Source organism: Numenius arquata, chromosome 10 (assembly GCF_964106895.1).
Source record: "Numenius arquata chromosome 10, bNumArq3.hap1.1, whole genome shotgun sequence".
Classification (NCBI taxonomy): Eukaryota; Metazoa; Chordata; class Aves; order Charadriiformes; family Scolopacidae; genus Numenius; species Numenius arquata.
In genome coordinates this window covers 42,305,955-42,320,739 of record NC_133585.1, presented here as the reverse complement: position 1 = coordinate 42,320,739, position 14,785 = coordinate 42,305,955, and the positions used below count along the sequence as shown (strand labels likewise).

The 14,785-nt window shown below is 48.3% G+C and overlaps 1 protein-coding gene across 1 annotated transcript; it reads right to left on the bottom strand.

Annotated features, from left to right (window-relative positions):
* Positions 1-1,759: 1,759 nt before the first annotated feature.
* UCHL1 (ubiquitin C-terminal hydrolase L1) lies at positions 1,760-6,572 on the bottom strand. Its single transcript, XM_074154772.1, has 9 exons — positions 6,540-6,572; positions 6,386-6,397; positions 5,879-6,007; positions 4,616-4,766; positions 3,241-3,326; positions 3,118-3,165; positions 2,668-2,737; positions 2,475-2,533; positions 1,760-2,180 (listed from the first exon to the last, which is right to left on the bottom strand). Exons 1-9 carry the CDS (start codon positions 6,570-6,572, stop codon positions 2,094-2,096), a joined length of 675 nt encoding a protein of 224 aa, XP_074010873.1. The 3' UTR covers positions 1,760-2,093.
* Positions 6,573-14,785: the final 8,213 nt, after the last annotated feature.

Here is a 14,785-nt window from a genome sequence, read left to right as displayed (position 1 = left end):
CCTTATTGTAAAAGATTTCTTCCTAATATCCAGTCTAAATCTACCCTCTTTTAGTTTAAAGCCATTACTCCTTGTCCTATTGCAACAAGCCCTGCTAAAACGTCTGTCCCCACCTTTCCCATTGGCCACCTTTAGGTACTGGAAGGGGCTATAAGAAGGGGCCTTCTCTTCTCCAGGCTGAACAACCCCAACTCTCTCAGTCTGTCCTCATAGGAGAGGTGCTCCAGCCCTCTCATCATTTTTGTGGCCTCCTCTGGACCCACTCCAAATGGCAGGAACCTGTTAATTCAAATTAAACAATTTGCTCAATAGACTCCGCACATACCTGGAAGAGCAGCGGTGGCAAACGGCCAGTCACAGGTTTCTCTGAGAGCGGGTATAAAACACAAAACAGGCTTCACAAGCTCCTGCCTTTCTCAGTAATTGCCACAGTGGAAGTTCAGGGGTAAATTCAGGAACAACACGTAGGGGTTTAGATGAGAAATGGAGACGGTCAAAAGAGCTAATTAAATTAAGGAGGATGCGCAGGAAATCAAGGAAAGATAACAGTTTAAAGATAACAAAAACAAAACCAGAAACATTTGACTGCTACAACCACTATAAAAAAAAAAATAGGGGTATTTCAAAGGCACGTTCATATTGCTTCAGCACTGACGCTGTACCTGCACCCAGGCAGTTACAGCAGGTACCCTCGACAGTGGCCTTAACAGCATGGAAAGGGTCCCCTCAGGTGCGGCACACAGCTGGCTGGGCTCTGCTCTCTCTCCTGCCACCTCCTCCTACCCTATCTGATTTTTATCGCTCCTTCCATCCTCCCATGCTCACGCCACACGCGTTTCCCCTCCCGCAGGCTGGGTTGCTAAGCAGCCCCAGCCGCAGGCAGGGCTCCGAGCCTGCTCTGGCGCAGGAGGCTGCAGCAGAGGTGCCCCGGGAGGCCGCCATCCACCCTGCGACAACCACCAACAGGCAGCCTAAGATGCTGCTGGAGAGAACAGGGAGTGACACCTAACAGTACTTTCCTCAGCAGATAGCTTTCCCCTCCCCGCTAACAGAAAGAGACCGATATTGAGAATTGAATGACACGGAGCGTTAGCTAATCCTCAGAATTTGAATTAGAATGTGCTGCGACCCCCGCTAGCTTCAGCTCTCAGGTAATTATCTGAGCAGTAACAAGGCCCAATACCCAACACCTTCAGACCACACGTGGCTTTAATCACAGCTTGTGTTTTTAAATTGCCCTTCAGAACAGCCTGGAAGCCAGGGAACAGTTCGCAGTGTACACAGAGCATCAGCAACCACCTAAGAACACAGGCTACCCAGCACCACAGGCCATGGGTAGCAGGCAGACTAGGACATAACATGCTAGAAGAAAGGCCTGAATTTAAGGGTGTTTTATCCTTTCTTACAGCTCCTGAGGCATCAGCAAGAAGCTGCAGATAAACAGCAGCCAGACCCAGTTAAGAAGTTTCCACAGAAGGTCACAGAGTTTCTTACTGCAGCTTAAGTTTCAGACTGGACATGGGAAAAGCTTTAGCAGAAGGGCACTAAAGCACTGGGATGTGTTACACAGACAGTGATGCATCTCTCCGTCCTTGGAGGCTTTGGGAACACTAGGAAAAAAACAACTGTTCTGCTAACCTGAGGCTGACATTAACTTCTGCTCAGAGGAGAGCTTTGAGGGTCCTTTGAAAATATGGTTTACAGAGGATGCCACACAACCCCTTTCAGAGAAAGTTAGTGATCACTTTAGTCTGTTTTAGTCTTCCAGCAGAACATTTTATTCTCATTAAAGACAAGGAAATATCAACCAACAGCTCAATTAACATGTTACAGATTAAACAAGCCCCGTTAAGCATTTTCTACTTAACATGTGAAAAAAGTCTAAAGACATCTGATGTGTCCAAACTGTTCACATTAAAACTTGAGCTCATCCTTTAGCACAAGCTCAGCTGATGTTGCTCCTGTGTATAGCAAGAGGTGGAAACGATTTAAGTTACCAGAACAGCTGTGTTTAACAAGTACTGAAGCACTGGAGTTTAGACTGCATTTACTGGTGTGCTATTAGACTGTTTTCCTTGCATCTCTTCAGAGCCTCAGGCAGACTTGCAGAAAGCCACAGCAGAAAAACGAACTTCTCCCTTTTCACGTTCTGTGAATTGTCTGCAAATCTTAGCAGAATCCTTGGAAGGAAAAAAAATAAGCTGTTTAGACTATCAGAATACACTTGCTCTGGAGACCAAGTCTTTGCAGCTCCTTTCTGGGTCCCACCAACTAACTTAGGTCTTACAGTACCAGCTAATAAACACACTTAGCAGGCATCTAGGTCTGTGGCACAGAACTATCTTGTTACCTTGGTATAAGCAGCACCAGCTTGTACAGCAAGTAGGTACAGCCCCTATACACCAAACGCACACCTCTCACCCTCTTACAAGCCTTGTTTTGGGGGAAAACAAGCAGCAAAGGAGTAGTCTTACCTTCAAGAGCAAGTCATCCGAGCTTGTGCCGTGATTTACAGGGAACGGCATAAGCCCATCTGTGAAAGAAAGTCCCGTCAGTCAGTGCGCTGCCTCAGCAAACAGCTTACCCAGCACCGAGCACCCAGCCTGAGCCCCACCACTGCCGGGCACTGTCACATAGGCCCAGTCCAACCTCTTCTCAGGACCTTACCCAGTTCATACAGATGTCCATCCACATTGACAAACAGGATGAAGTGGAAGTTCATGCTGTTGTCCTCAACCTTAGGAGAGACCATTAGACACATCTGTTAGATTGAAAAAAGCTTAGTGCTGCAAACCCTACTTGTGACTACAGGAGAGAGAAGATGTAACAAAGCAACAGCAAAGAACTAAAAACTGAAGTTCAGCTGAAAAGGTCTCTGCAGGACCTCTACAAGATAAGCACCAGAAATCCTAATGTATCCTCACATTTTCAGACTGGGTCAGAACCCAAATTTTCAATCCACATTTAAGGAAGAAACCCTGCACAAGCATTCGCCATCAGTCACTCCTTTCTCTTTCCTCATGAGCTGTAACAGCTGCCTGCCAGACAAAAAAAATTGTATTGCTCTACCACCTTCACTAACCCCTTCTCCCAAGATCTTAAACATTCATATCTTACCCGACATTGTCCTTCTTGTGCAACCGAATTGTGGACTTCTTGTATAGCCTTAAGAGAAAGCAGATAAAAGTTACTATATCCTTAAGTACCAATAGGTGTCAGCAGTTTCTCTAGACAATATACCTTGTTATTTGCAAAATGCTTAGCTCTCTCTTCAGGAGACAGATCAGCTGTTTCTTCAAGAAACTTCTTCAGGGCAGACCCCTCATCTGCACAAGATAACCAAAGATTTTATTCAGTGTAGGTAAAGCATCAGTTAAGAGTTCAGATGCAGGTCACAGTAATCAATGTTTGTTGCACTAACCAGGAGTCACCGCATTCAGCCTGGAAGTACCTCCAGCACAAGCATGTTGTAACTACCACTTGAAACAAGATATTTATCCAGAAGCTATTAACAACAAACTACACAAACAGCCAGAGTTCAGGTGTTTCAGGGTACTCTGGGTGCTGGCCTTGGAACTCCCTTTCAAATGGCATTTAGCTTTTCCGATTCCCACTTTGCAGATTTGGCAGAGGTGTTCAGTCCTGAAGAAATTCAAGAAAGGTGCCAGCAATAACACCACCTAAGTATCAACTAGCAGAATATAGGTAGATAAAATTGTCTCCCTGCCTTCAAAGGAATACAGCACATGCTCATGATAGGCTTACTGTTGTTTTCCAGAACATAAGTTAGTAGTGAAGTATTATGTGCTGAGTTCTAGTCTTACATGATGTGCCGCATCATTCATTTCGCTCATCAAGAGTGTGTTATTTCAGAGAATCCTTTCCAGAAGAGTAATGCAAAGCTACTCTCATTTAGCCTTCCATGTGTTTTCTTTTGTATAAGGAGGAATCCCACACCACCCAAGAGGTTCAATTTCTCTTGGAAGAATGATCCAAGTTATATTTTGCAGATCTCTAGCTTTGAATAATAGATATTTCCTGGACTCTGACAACACTTTTTTTGACAATAACTTGTAGTCCTATTTCCTAGGAGTTCCCAGCCACCAGTTGCCTATTACTATTACCTCTGCAGGAAAAGTTTACTAACTCTTACACTACTTTCCCAGCAAAAAGAAAACATGTTTTAGGCTGATTTACAGACTGCTCTGAGCAAGTCTATTTACATTAGGCATAAGTGGCACAAATAACTGTCTCTTCAGTAGACATCAACAACCTCAGTGTCAATAGCTACTTCTGAACATGATACTTCCCAATTATAAAGACTTTGGCCAGTCCTACTATGTGCCCTTTTCCTCCTGCATCGTTCACTAGGATGATACCTCTGCAACCCCCGGACAGGAGTCAAAGCACATTCCCTTCTGCAATTCAGGCAGTAGGTGAGACCATATGCCCCTCTCGGAGAGCTGAAAGGCCCACGTACCAACTGAAGCAATAGAGCATGCCTTAACTCAGCTTGCATGAAAGCCCCAGGTATCTCCTATAGCCCACACCCACTCAAGCTTTCTCTGTCATAAAAGAAATAGAAATTCAAGTACTTCAGAACATTCATACTCACCAAGCTTCAGTTTGTCTTTATTATTAGCAACTGCATGTATCAGACCAATTGTCCCACAGGAGTTACTGACAGTCTGCTTCAAGAAATACACCTTGGAACTGATTTCTTGGTCCTTTATTTTCTCAGTTTGTTGTTTCCTGAAGTTCTCATGCTGTAAACATGTAACCATTTTAAGCATTTCATCAGAGTATGATGTTTTTATTGCACAAACTACTAGACAAATGACTTGTGCAAGAGAATCAATACCAGGACTGGACAAAGATTTACCCACCAAGTCATCTTTGTGGCATAAGCCCAGTAAGGCATCGTTATGTCTGTACTGGATGCAGGCCAAGTCTTAATGGACTACCTGCATGACTCAGACGTATCCAAAGGCACTGTTCTTAGCCTCTCCATCTGTTCTGTACACTGGAAATAGCTCAGGGTGGGATAATCATATAACGGATAGGTTCTTTTATATCCCCTCTCCGTTGTTTTGGTCCATTTAATGAGACTACTCAGCATGTCTCTGCAATAGCGTGCCTTTGTACCTTTAGGTTACTTCCCTTCATGAACCCCTCCCCATCAGAACAATGTATAGACAAATGCAAAATCCATCACTAATGAAAGGCTTAAAATTATTCCTTTAAAGAACCTGTTAAATTATAGTTTATTTCAAGGTCCGTCTCCTCATCGACTTCCTTAGCATCAAGCGGACTAAATGTATTGATCACAGAGAAGCAAATTGGGCCTCTCCAGGCGCAATGATTCAGCACGGTAACGGAACTGCTATTCCTTGCACTCAGGACCGCTCATGGTTTTTTTTCCTCAGCCTGACACACAGAGCAGGGCGTTAAGAGGAGCACTCAAATAAGGGGCCTTATTTTGTTGCTCGGTTCACTTTAGTTCAGGCTATTTGGAGGCTGGGGCCAAGCACCCAGCGTGTACCACCCGCCAGCCCCAGCACATGCCAAGCCCGCTCCCAGCCACCTGATGCTTGGAGAGATGACACAGGCACGCTCCTGACAGCGGCTACAGACACGGCTGCTGACAACAGCCTGCTTCTCCCTCCAGGGGTATTTGGGCCAGAGGCAGCCTACCCGGGGTGACGGCAGAAACCCCGCAGGGCGCCAGCTGTCACACAGCCCCCGGGGCAGCCACAGCCGGGCTACCTGCACCCAGCCCATCCCGCCGTCACCTCCAGGGCCGCAGCCCGGAGTTCCTGCGAAGGAGAGCGGTCCAGCCGGGACACGGCCGCCGCCGCCGCCCCCCACCGCCGCCTACCTGCTCGGTGAGGGGGAAGAGCAGCAGCAGCGCGCAGGCCGGGGCCGGCACGGCGCCCAGCGACTCCTCCTCGAAGCCCAGCACGTCCACGAAGCGCCAGCCGGGACCCACCCCCAGGCGGGACAGCACCTGTACGGGGCACAGCCAGCGGGTGGCCCGGTGGCCACATGCCACCCACCCCACCCCCAAAACCCCTCACGGTGGTGCCCAGCCGGCCCCGGCCCCCCCCCCCTTTCCCCCCCGCCGCGCCCGGGTGACACAGCACAACGCGCGGCACCGCCGCGCCCCCTGCCGGCCGCGCCCGGACACCGCCCGCCCGAGGGGGCGCCGCCGCCGGGGGAGGGCGCGGCCCCGGCGCCGCTCCGCAGGTGCGGCCGCGCCCCGCGTAGCGGTACCGCGCTGCTCCGCAACGCTCCGGCCGGCAGCACCCCCGCAGAGCGGGATGCCGAGGGATGGAGGGAGAAGGGCGGGGGCGCCCGCCCGCCAGGTCCTGCAGCGGAGACTCACTTTGTTCAGCATCTGGAAGACAATGAAAGGGGGGGGGGGGGGGGGGGGGAGGAAGAAGAGGGGTGAGTGCCGGGGAGAGACGGCGCCACACCGCCCGCCCCCGGACCCCTCCCGCCCTCACTCCCCATCCCCTGCCCACGGCCGCGCCGCGCACCTCAGGGTTGATCTCCATCGGCTGCCAGGCCATGGCTGCAGAGCGGCGGGGAGCTGGGAAGAAGGCAAGCTGCGCCCCGGGCACGACGCTGTCTCCCCGCGACACCGCGCTCAGCACCCCCCGCGGCCGTCGACGCTGCGGCGCGGAGCCGCCCACCCGCCCATTATATAGGGGCGGGCTGGCCCACTCCGCGCCGCGGCGGGGGGAAAGGGAGGAGCAGGGCAGGACCAAAGCGCAGAGGGGGAGGTGGGGGGCGCGGCGGTGCCAGGCGCGGCAGGTGGGGCGGGGGTCGGTGTCGGGGAGCGGCGGGGCGGGGGAGAGCCCGGCCGGGGCCGCTGGGGGCCGGGGGGCACTACCCGACCCCGAGTCCCGCTGCCTCGGCGAGAAGGGGGACCCCGGCTCCGCCTCGCGTCGGTGTGGAGAAAGCGCTAGAAGCGGCGGGGCCGAGGTCAGGCCCCTCGCCCCCCGCGGGGCCGGGTGACAGCCATCACCGGGGGCGACACGTGTCCCCACCGCCACCATCACCCCAGCCCCACAGCTCTGCTTTGTCCCGACGGCCTGAGTCTGCATTTCTGTGCCTGAACGCTCCCTGAGCGCTGGACCCGGCTGCGTGTGCACTGCGTGATGTACAGGGCGGTTGCGATAGTCAACATAAGCATTAGATGCTTATTTTTTAAATTTCAGTATGGTTTTGAAGCCGTCGCACAAGTCACCTGTCTGCTGATGGCATCTCCGCAGTTCGAAGCGGTTCCTGAACCCGCCCAATGAAGTTGGTTATAAAATAATGGGCTTTTTATCTTTTATTCATGACCTGACAGTTTCTCCACGCGACGTCTTTGGAGTAGAACATCTCTGCGCGCGGAAACAAAACCAGCCTCCTTGAAATACTAGAAATCACGTGGAGCCTTTCGGATTTGACTGGTAAACGGCCAGATGGGAGCCTGGTGGATAACCCAGGGATGCTCCACAGTTTCCTTGCAAACGATGGAAATACTCACCCAAACAGTCGGCTGAGTGTCTGCACTCTGTTCGGTTTCGGAGACTTTATTCCTTTGGTTTTCCACCCCGTTTCAAAATGATTTGGCCCCTGGGGCTGCAAAATTTCTAAGTACGTGCCTAATTTCAAGGACGTTTAAATTAACTTTAGATCTACTGCACTGTAAGTTAGTGGGGGGAGATCATTCACAGCAGGTGGTTGCACACACGTGTGTTTGAATTGAGACCTATTTATTATCCTTACTCAGTTTACAACGAACTCTCAGGGAAAGAACATTAGCTTAATCTTCAAAATACGGCCATAAAAGGTTCAAGATACAGGGTCACGTTGATTCTACCCATAACAAGTGAAGAAAAGACAGGATAGCAAGGAGGGTTTTTTATGTTATGTGCAAAGCTGGGATGTTTCCAGACAAGAATAAAGCCTTGAGAAACCCGGGCTGATCTTGTAGCTGATTGTGCTTTGAGCAGGAGGTCGGTCCAGAGACATCCTGAGAGCCCTTCCAACCCGAGGGATTCCGTGATCCCATGATTCAGTCCATCATGGTAAAGGGAAGAGCAGTACACACTGCTCAAAACCAAAGATTTCTGAGGAGGAAGGTTCACAGTAAATGACAGTATCATTTATTTCTATTTTTTCCCCTTATGTTTTAGCTGAAAACAGTCATTGATACCTATAAGAAAGCTAAAAATGGCCCAAAATATTTATTCTCTGTATAGTATCTCTGACTATCTTTCCTTTTGTCATCAACTCTTCATGCACTGTAAGATGCAAGTATAGCAAAGCGACCTGAATGAACAAATGTGATGCTAATGGTCCCTGATACGGATGTAGGAGAGACTGCGTGCAGCTCCTCTGAGAGGATGGCAAAGCACACATCTTGCAGCCTACAAAAGAGAAGGCTCAAAATGGCAAGAAAAATCCTGTTTCTGAATTGCTCAGTGGCGAATGGTGGTTACAACTTCAGCCCGGCTCGGCGCAATGGCAGCGCACAGATCCCCGGGTTACGGTCAGCCCGGGGATGGCTCCTGCGTCTGGGCTGTCAGGAGAGACTGCAAACGGCTGTGAAAGTGTTGTTTCAGTCTTTGTGTGCCACGAGCAGCACACAGGGACCGTAGCTGGAGTGACCATTTCTAAGGGAGAACCTGCCGCGTCTAGCAGTAGATTGATTTGGAAAAAACAGTAAGTACAACAAGACAACAATGCTAAGAACCTGCTACAGTTGCATGAAGACGCCTGCCTCTGGAAAGTCAGGTAAAAAGCGAGTGCTGTCTCATATCCAGTCCCCATCTGCCTCCTTGCAAAGAGGAAGTCTCTGGACCATCTTCCTTCAGTGCAGGCAGATGTACCTGGCACATTTAACCCAATACATTCCCTATAATGCAATAAAATCAACTCACCTGAAAAAATGCCTGGAAATACTTGGGAACTTTCTGCATTGTCCAAGTGTAATTGTACTTGTGGTGTTCAACGCTGTCTGTGAGTAAAGATTTTGCTCAGATGTCTAACCTAGAAAGAGTATACAGAAAAATCTTTGCTACGTATATAACCGTTTGGCAGATTTCTTCCTGTGTAGAACTCAGTGGTAATATTTACTTTCTTTCCATGTTTCAGTTGGAGGTTAACGTAAGGAAGAACCTCACCTACAACTAAGGGCTGTTTCTGAGTTCAGAAGGTCCCCTAACGAAGGTAGCTCTGACAAGCGGGGTGGTGTAGGAGACAGAGCTGGCCTTAGACAATGCAGAGCTCCTGAAATGGAAGCTGAGGTTGTAAACTATTCTTTAGAAAATGATTTTCCTATTCTCCTGCCAAAATCTAAGCCCTGAGGCAGTCCAAGTCGCCATCTTCAGCTGCACTATCTGCACCTGCCTAGCAAACACCTCAGACCTGCACCTTTCTTAATTTTCTTGTAATATGACTCCCAAAAGAAGGAACCCAAACCCACCCCCTACTCCTTACCTCCCAAAAAAATCACCAGTGTTCATACCTGGCTGGTGGTGCCCAGGGCAGTGGGATGCCGGTGCATGGTGGTGCAGGTGCTGGAACCACAGGATCCTGTTACCATTCTCCCGGTAACCGCCCATTTTCACTTACCCTACAGTGAGTTATTTGAGGGTGCCAGGGCCCTGGAACAGGCTGCCCAGAGAGGCTGTGGAGTCTTCTTCTCTGGAGATATTAAAAACCTACCTGGATGCGTTCCTGTGCAACTTGCTCTGGGTTGGGACATGGTGGGACATGATATTATAGGGACATTTAGGATGCCTTCATAATCAGCAGTGAGAAGATGAAATTTGAGAGCGTGGGTCAGTGGTCCAGAGATGTTGGCTTTGGGCTGAGGCAAACTGTGCTCTAGAAACACCAGCTTCTCTCCCTTGACTATAAAGGGAGACTATGGGACCTGGTTCAGGTGTAGAGGTCTACAGTGGTGACACTGGCCTTCTGATGGATGAATCCAACCTTAACTACCTGGTGATGAGAGAAGGATACATATTCTTACCTTTCAGCTCACCATAATTAATGTTATGATAACGTATGATGGAGTATGCATTATGGCATATAGCAAGGACAGACTTTATTTCTGCATGACGGGCTTTTAGCCTGGTAGATACGTGGCTGTGAAACAAGACAATTTCCTAGCATTTGGCAACTACTGTGCAGCTGGTAGCTGGAATGTTAATAAAACACCATCCTTATTTTCCACCACTAATGTTTTCCACGTTAATGTATCTGCATGTCTATGTCTGCGTCATTGTAAAGGACAGATGTAAGGGAATTGCCCTTACTGCATTTGCATATAGGTTCCACCAAGTGGAGAGAGATATATACTGTATTCTCTCTATCGGTGCTATACCACTACTATCCAGCTATACCACCAAATGTATATAGCTTTTCCAAAATGAAAAATTGGGATTATCTGAAGAAAGCCTTTCTCCCAGATTTGATGCTGCAGAAAATCTTAGGTGTTGTGGGTTAACCAAAGTAGGCAGCTAAGCTCCGCACAGCTGCTTGTTCTCTCCTCCCCAGCAGGATGGGGGAGAGAATCAGAAGAGCAAGAGTGAGAAAACCTGTGGGTTGAGATAAAGACAGTTTAATAAGCAAAGGGGGAAAAAAATAATAATAAAAAAACCCAAGTGACACAAAAAGCAATAATTTACCACCAGCCAACTGATGCCTAGCCACTCCATGAGCTACAGCCCCCTGGAAAACTCCCCCCTGGCTTTTATTGCTGAGCACGATGACATATGGTCCGGGATATCCCTTGGGTCAGTTTGGGTCAGCCGTCCTGGCTGTGTCCCTCACAACTTCTTGTGCCCCCCCAGCCTACTGGCTGCGGGAACAGCGTGAGAAACAGAGAAGGCCTTGATGCTGTGCAAGCACTGCTCAGCAACAGCTAAACATCTGTGTGTTATCAGCACTGTTTTGGTCACAGATCCAAAACACAGCCCCATGCTATGGAGAAAATTACCTCCATCCCAGCCAGAACCAGTACACTGTGTCACAAGGTACCAAACACAAAACATGACAAACATACCTGAGGCCACGGCAGGGACAGCAGGCATCAGGGATCTGTGTAAGGCAGTGACATCCCCCTTCTCTTCTGGGAAATTCTCAGGAGCACAGCAGTAATTCCTGCCTGTGACTGCCCCAGCCTTTAATTAGAAGATTGGAAGAATCAAGAGGGCAAACACAAATGACTGCTTTTATAGAGGGCTGGGTCCATGACAGCTTTGAGAAGGAAGAAAGATGTGTGTTTGTTTCTGAATTACAGCCAGGTTAATTTAAATACTTCTGTGAGGAGCCTTGGTGACTGCAGCCCGGCGCTGTGGGGCAATGCAAGCCCAGTTACTGCTCAGCACCTGGCTGTTGGCAGCTGCTCTCCGCAAGTCCATGGTCCAGGAACTCTGGGTGAAAAAGTCTCCAATGTCAAGCAGGAGTAAGACTGGGAAGTGAAAGAAAGTCAAAACAGCTCAGAGCTGAGTTGGGAATGGGGAAAAACTGCCAAATCTTTCTTTACTTAATGTAGAAGTTGGAAAAGTTATGTTCTCCTACCCACTTCTCCACAAGGAGGGGATGCTTTGGCTAGGAGATGTAATGACTAAGGACTGCTGAGGTGGAGACATGCTGAAGGATGTGAACTCTGGATCTGACCTGTGATGAAGCTTAGCTGGAGGTGAAGCTATGCAGGTAAAAGGGTCAGGCTGATGAGAGGGGCTGCTCTGCCAAGGGCTGCCTTTGTGTATATTGACTGCCAGTAATGACTCTACAATTGCTCTGAATTACAGCCAAGTCCTCCAGCATGTAAAAAACCCAACTGTACAGAATGCAACAGCTCTTCTGGAAGTCTGTAGGTGGAAGTGTTAAAAGTGCTAAAATGTGTCTTTGAAGGCCTGCCTTGAGACTCTCAGTTCTGAAGAGTGTGGCCATGGTTTTCTTGAATTCAGTTCTGTCTGGCAGGATGCTTAAGATTCTTCACCTTGTGCCTCTGCAAAATCATGTCCATCATATGGTGATGGTGTCTATCAGAGGCACAGCGATAGTATGCTTTGTTTAATGGTAGAAATAGGACAAACCGAGAGTGACTCCTTTTCTCTTTCCACAAAGAAAGGCAGGAGGGACATCATTGTTGACAAGGGTGTCAATGAAATGATATACTATCTGCTTTTACTTGACATGAAAGCTTGCAAGGCTTGTCTCAACAGATAAGGAAGACAGTATATTGGCACCTGGGCAATTGGCACATGTCTCCTTTCCCTCAAATGCTTTCTTTGGTGATTTTAGACAAGCCACCCTTTTTCCTCTATAGGCAGGAACAATCCATCTGTCTAGTCCAGTCTAGTAGAGGAGAACAATCTCTCCTTTCTTCCTCTGTCATTGTTTTGTTAATTTATACATTCTTGGGATTAGTGCTTTTATTTAGAGAGGTAAATTATGCATCTCAAGTTATTATGCATCTCAAGTTATGCATCTAGTCCAACCCCCTTCAGAGAGCAGGGACATCTTCAAGTAGATCAGGTAGCTCAGAGCCCTGTCGAACCTGACCTTGAATGCTTGCAGGGATGGGGCATCTACCACCTCTCTAGGCAACCTGGACCAGTGTTTCACCATCCTTACTGTAAAAAATGTATTCCTGATACCTAGTCTGAATCTACCCTCTTTTAGTGTAAAACCATTAGCCCTTGTTCTGCTAAAAAGTTTGTCCCCATGTTTCTTTTGATTGCCCTTGGACTACACATTGCAGCTTTATCATCACCCACATGGAAGAACAGCAACAGGTAATTGTGCAAGGGCCATACCAGGCTGGGAAGTTTCCTAGTGATGTCCTTAACCCAGGCCCCATGGAGGCAGCAGACTTCTCCAAGAGGAGGGTCTGTCCAGCATACTGGACCCTCTGTTCCCCTCAGAATGGAGATGCCTACAACTATAACCCATCCTTTTTTCCTTGTGGAGGTGGTCATGATATGGGGGTAGGCCTTTCTGCCCCTGGCAACACCTCTGGTGTAGATTTTTTAACATAATACATGTAATAGCTAATAATAATGGATTCCAATTTTGACATAGCATGTGGATGACCTGTGATAGGGACAGTATCCTACTTAAATTTTCTTCCAGCCGATGCTTTCTTCAGATTAACAGACACAAGAGAAAACAACATGAGCCATGTAAATTAAGCTACTGGTTGCGAGAGATGTAAATAGCAGCACCTGACCCTTGCAATACACTCTCTTGTACAACACCGTCCCTCTTCCCAAGTGCTATGTTGTGCCAGTCCATCCTGGGGTCACCCCAGTCCACTTCTCCCCTGCAGTCTTCCGTTGCTTCAGTCACAACTTAATTAGCTAACCCTGTCCTTGGACTTGCTGTTGAATACTCGTCAGCCATACATAGCACCCAGGCAGCATTCACAGCCTCTCCTCTGGGACTGCTGGAAGAGGTTATCTTGGGTAGGTCGAGCTTCTTGTGAAACAAAATAAAATGCAAATCATCTCCTGAGCACTATCCACTCTGAAGCTGGAGGAGAGTAGCAGAAAAAAAGAAAAGACCTAAGGAATGTTGTCTATCATTTCTGTATCTGAGCCAGTCCCAAACTACCTCCTCTTCATCTATGAAGGTCTAAGCCTATGAAGGTCTATGGCATACCTTAGAGTTCTTAGCCACTCTATGTATGGTGTGGGGCTTTGGCAGGCTGGTGACTCAGAAGTGACTCAGAGCAGCACAGCTCTGTCACTTTCTCAGTGTGACCATGATAGATAAAAAGCCTCACAGACTTAGATCTGAGCTGCTCTTGCTTCTCCGCTCTGTAACAGTGTGTAGAACCATTAAATGGATCCCTTTGACATGCTAGTGGAATTCAACATGTGCCTCTTAGCTGCTGAGATCTCCAAAGTCTTGGCTGTACCAGTTCCTGTGTTAATTACAAATTAACAGTAGCTATTCACTTGTACTTACAAGACAAGGCTTTGATTTCAAAATGTGTAAGAATGAGACTTAACCCCACATTAATAACCACTTTCCAGAAGCACATCTGGCAGAACATAACCCTTAGCGAAGTTTTGATTCTGACACAAGGCATTTTACATGTGGTGACCACCCAGCGTATGGCTAATGCAAAGCAGTTGAGTCGTACATGCTGCTTTTAGCTGGGGGAAACAGCAGTGAGGGGCCCAGCCGCTCTGACGCTGCTGTGGATGTCGCTGGTGGAAGGTTATTAGCCTTGGCTCAACTGCAAGCAATTAACATTAAAACCACAGTGAAACAAGGTCCATTTTGAAACATCACCTCTTCCAGGCTTGCCTTTGCCCCAAGCCACTCTCAGAGCCTAACTCTATCGTGCCTCCTGCGCATCTTCAGAGGCTGGTCTCAGAGCATCAGCAGTGGGGAGAAAGGGAGGCTCTTCTCTGTCTCTGCTCCAGGAATTTTTCCATGCTATTCAAAGAGTTGAGTATTTCCAACTCCCCACCTTCAGAGAAATGTTTAGACAGTTTCTGTCACTGATGGAGAAACTGTTTTTCTGAAGATCAGTTAGCAAGCGCTGTTTTGAAGTGTTTACCCGAAGCACATGTGGGTATGAAGAACACCTTCATTTGACCCTTGAGCATTACTGTTTTAGTGGAGGTGTTCAGCTTCTACATGTGCACGCTGAAACAAATCCCTGACTCGGTGGAGAAAAATACCTCGATGGCGAGGGGAACTACACTATGGATCCGAAAGACAATGGGGCTGCATCACATTCTGCAGCTGCAAATATAAG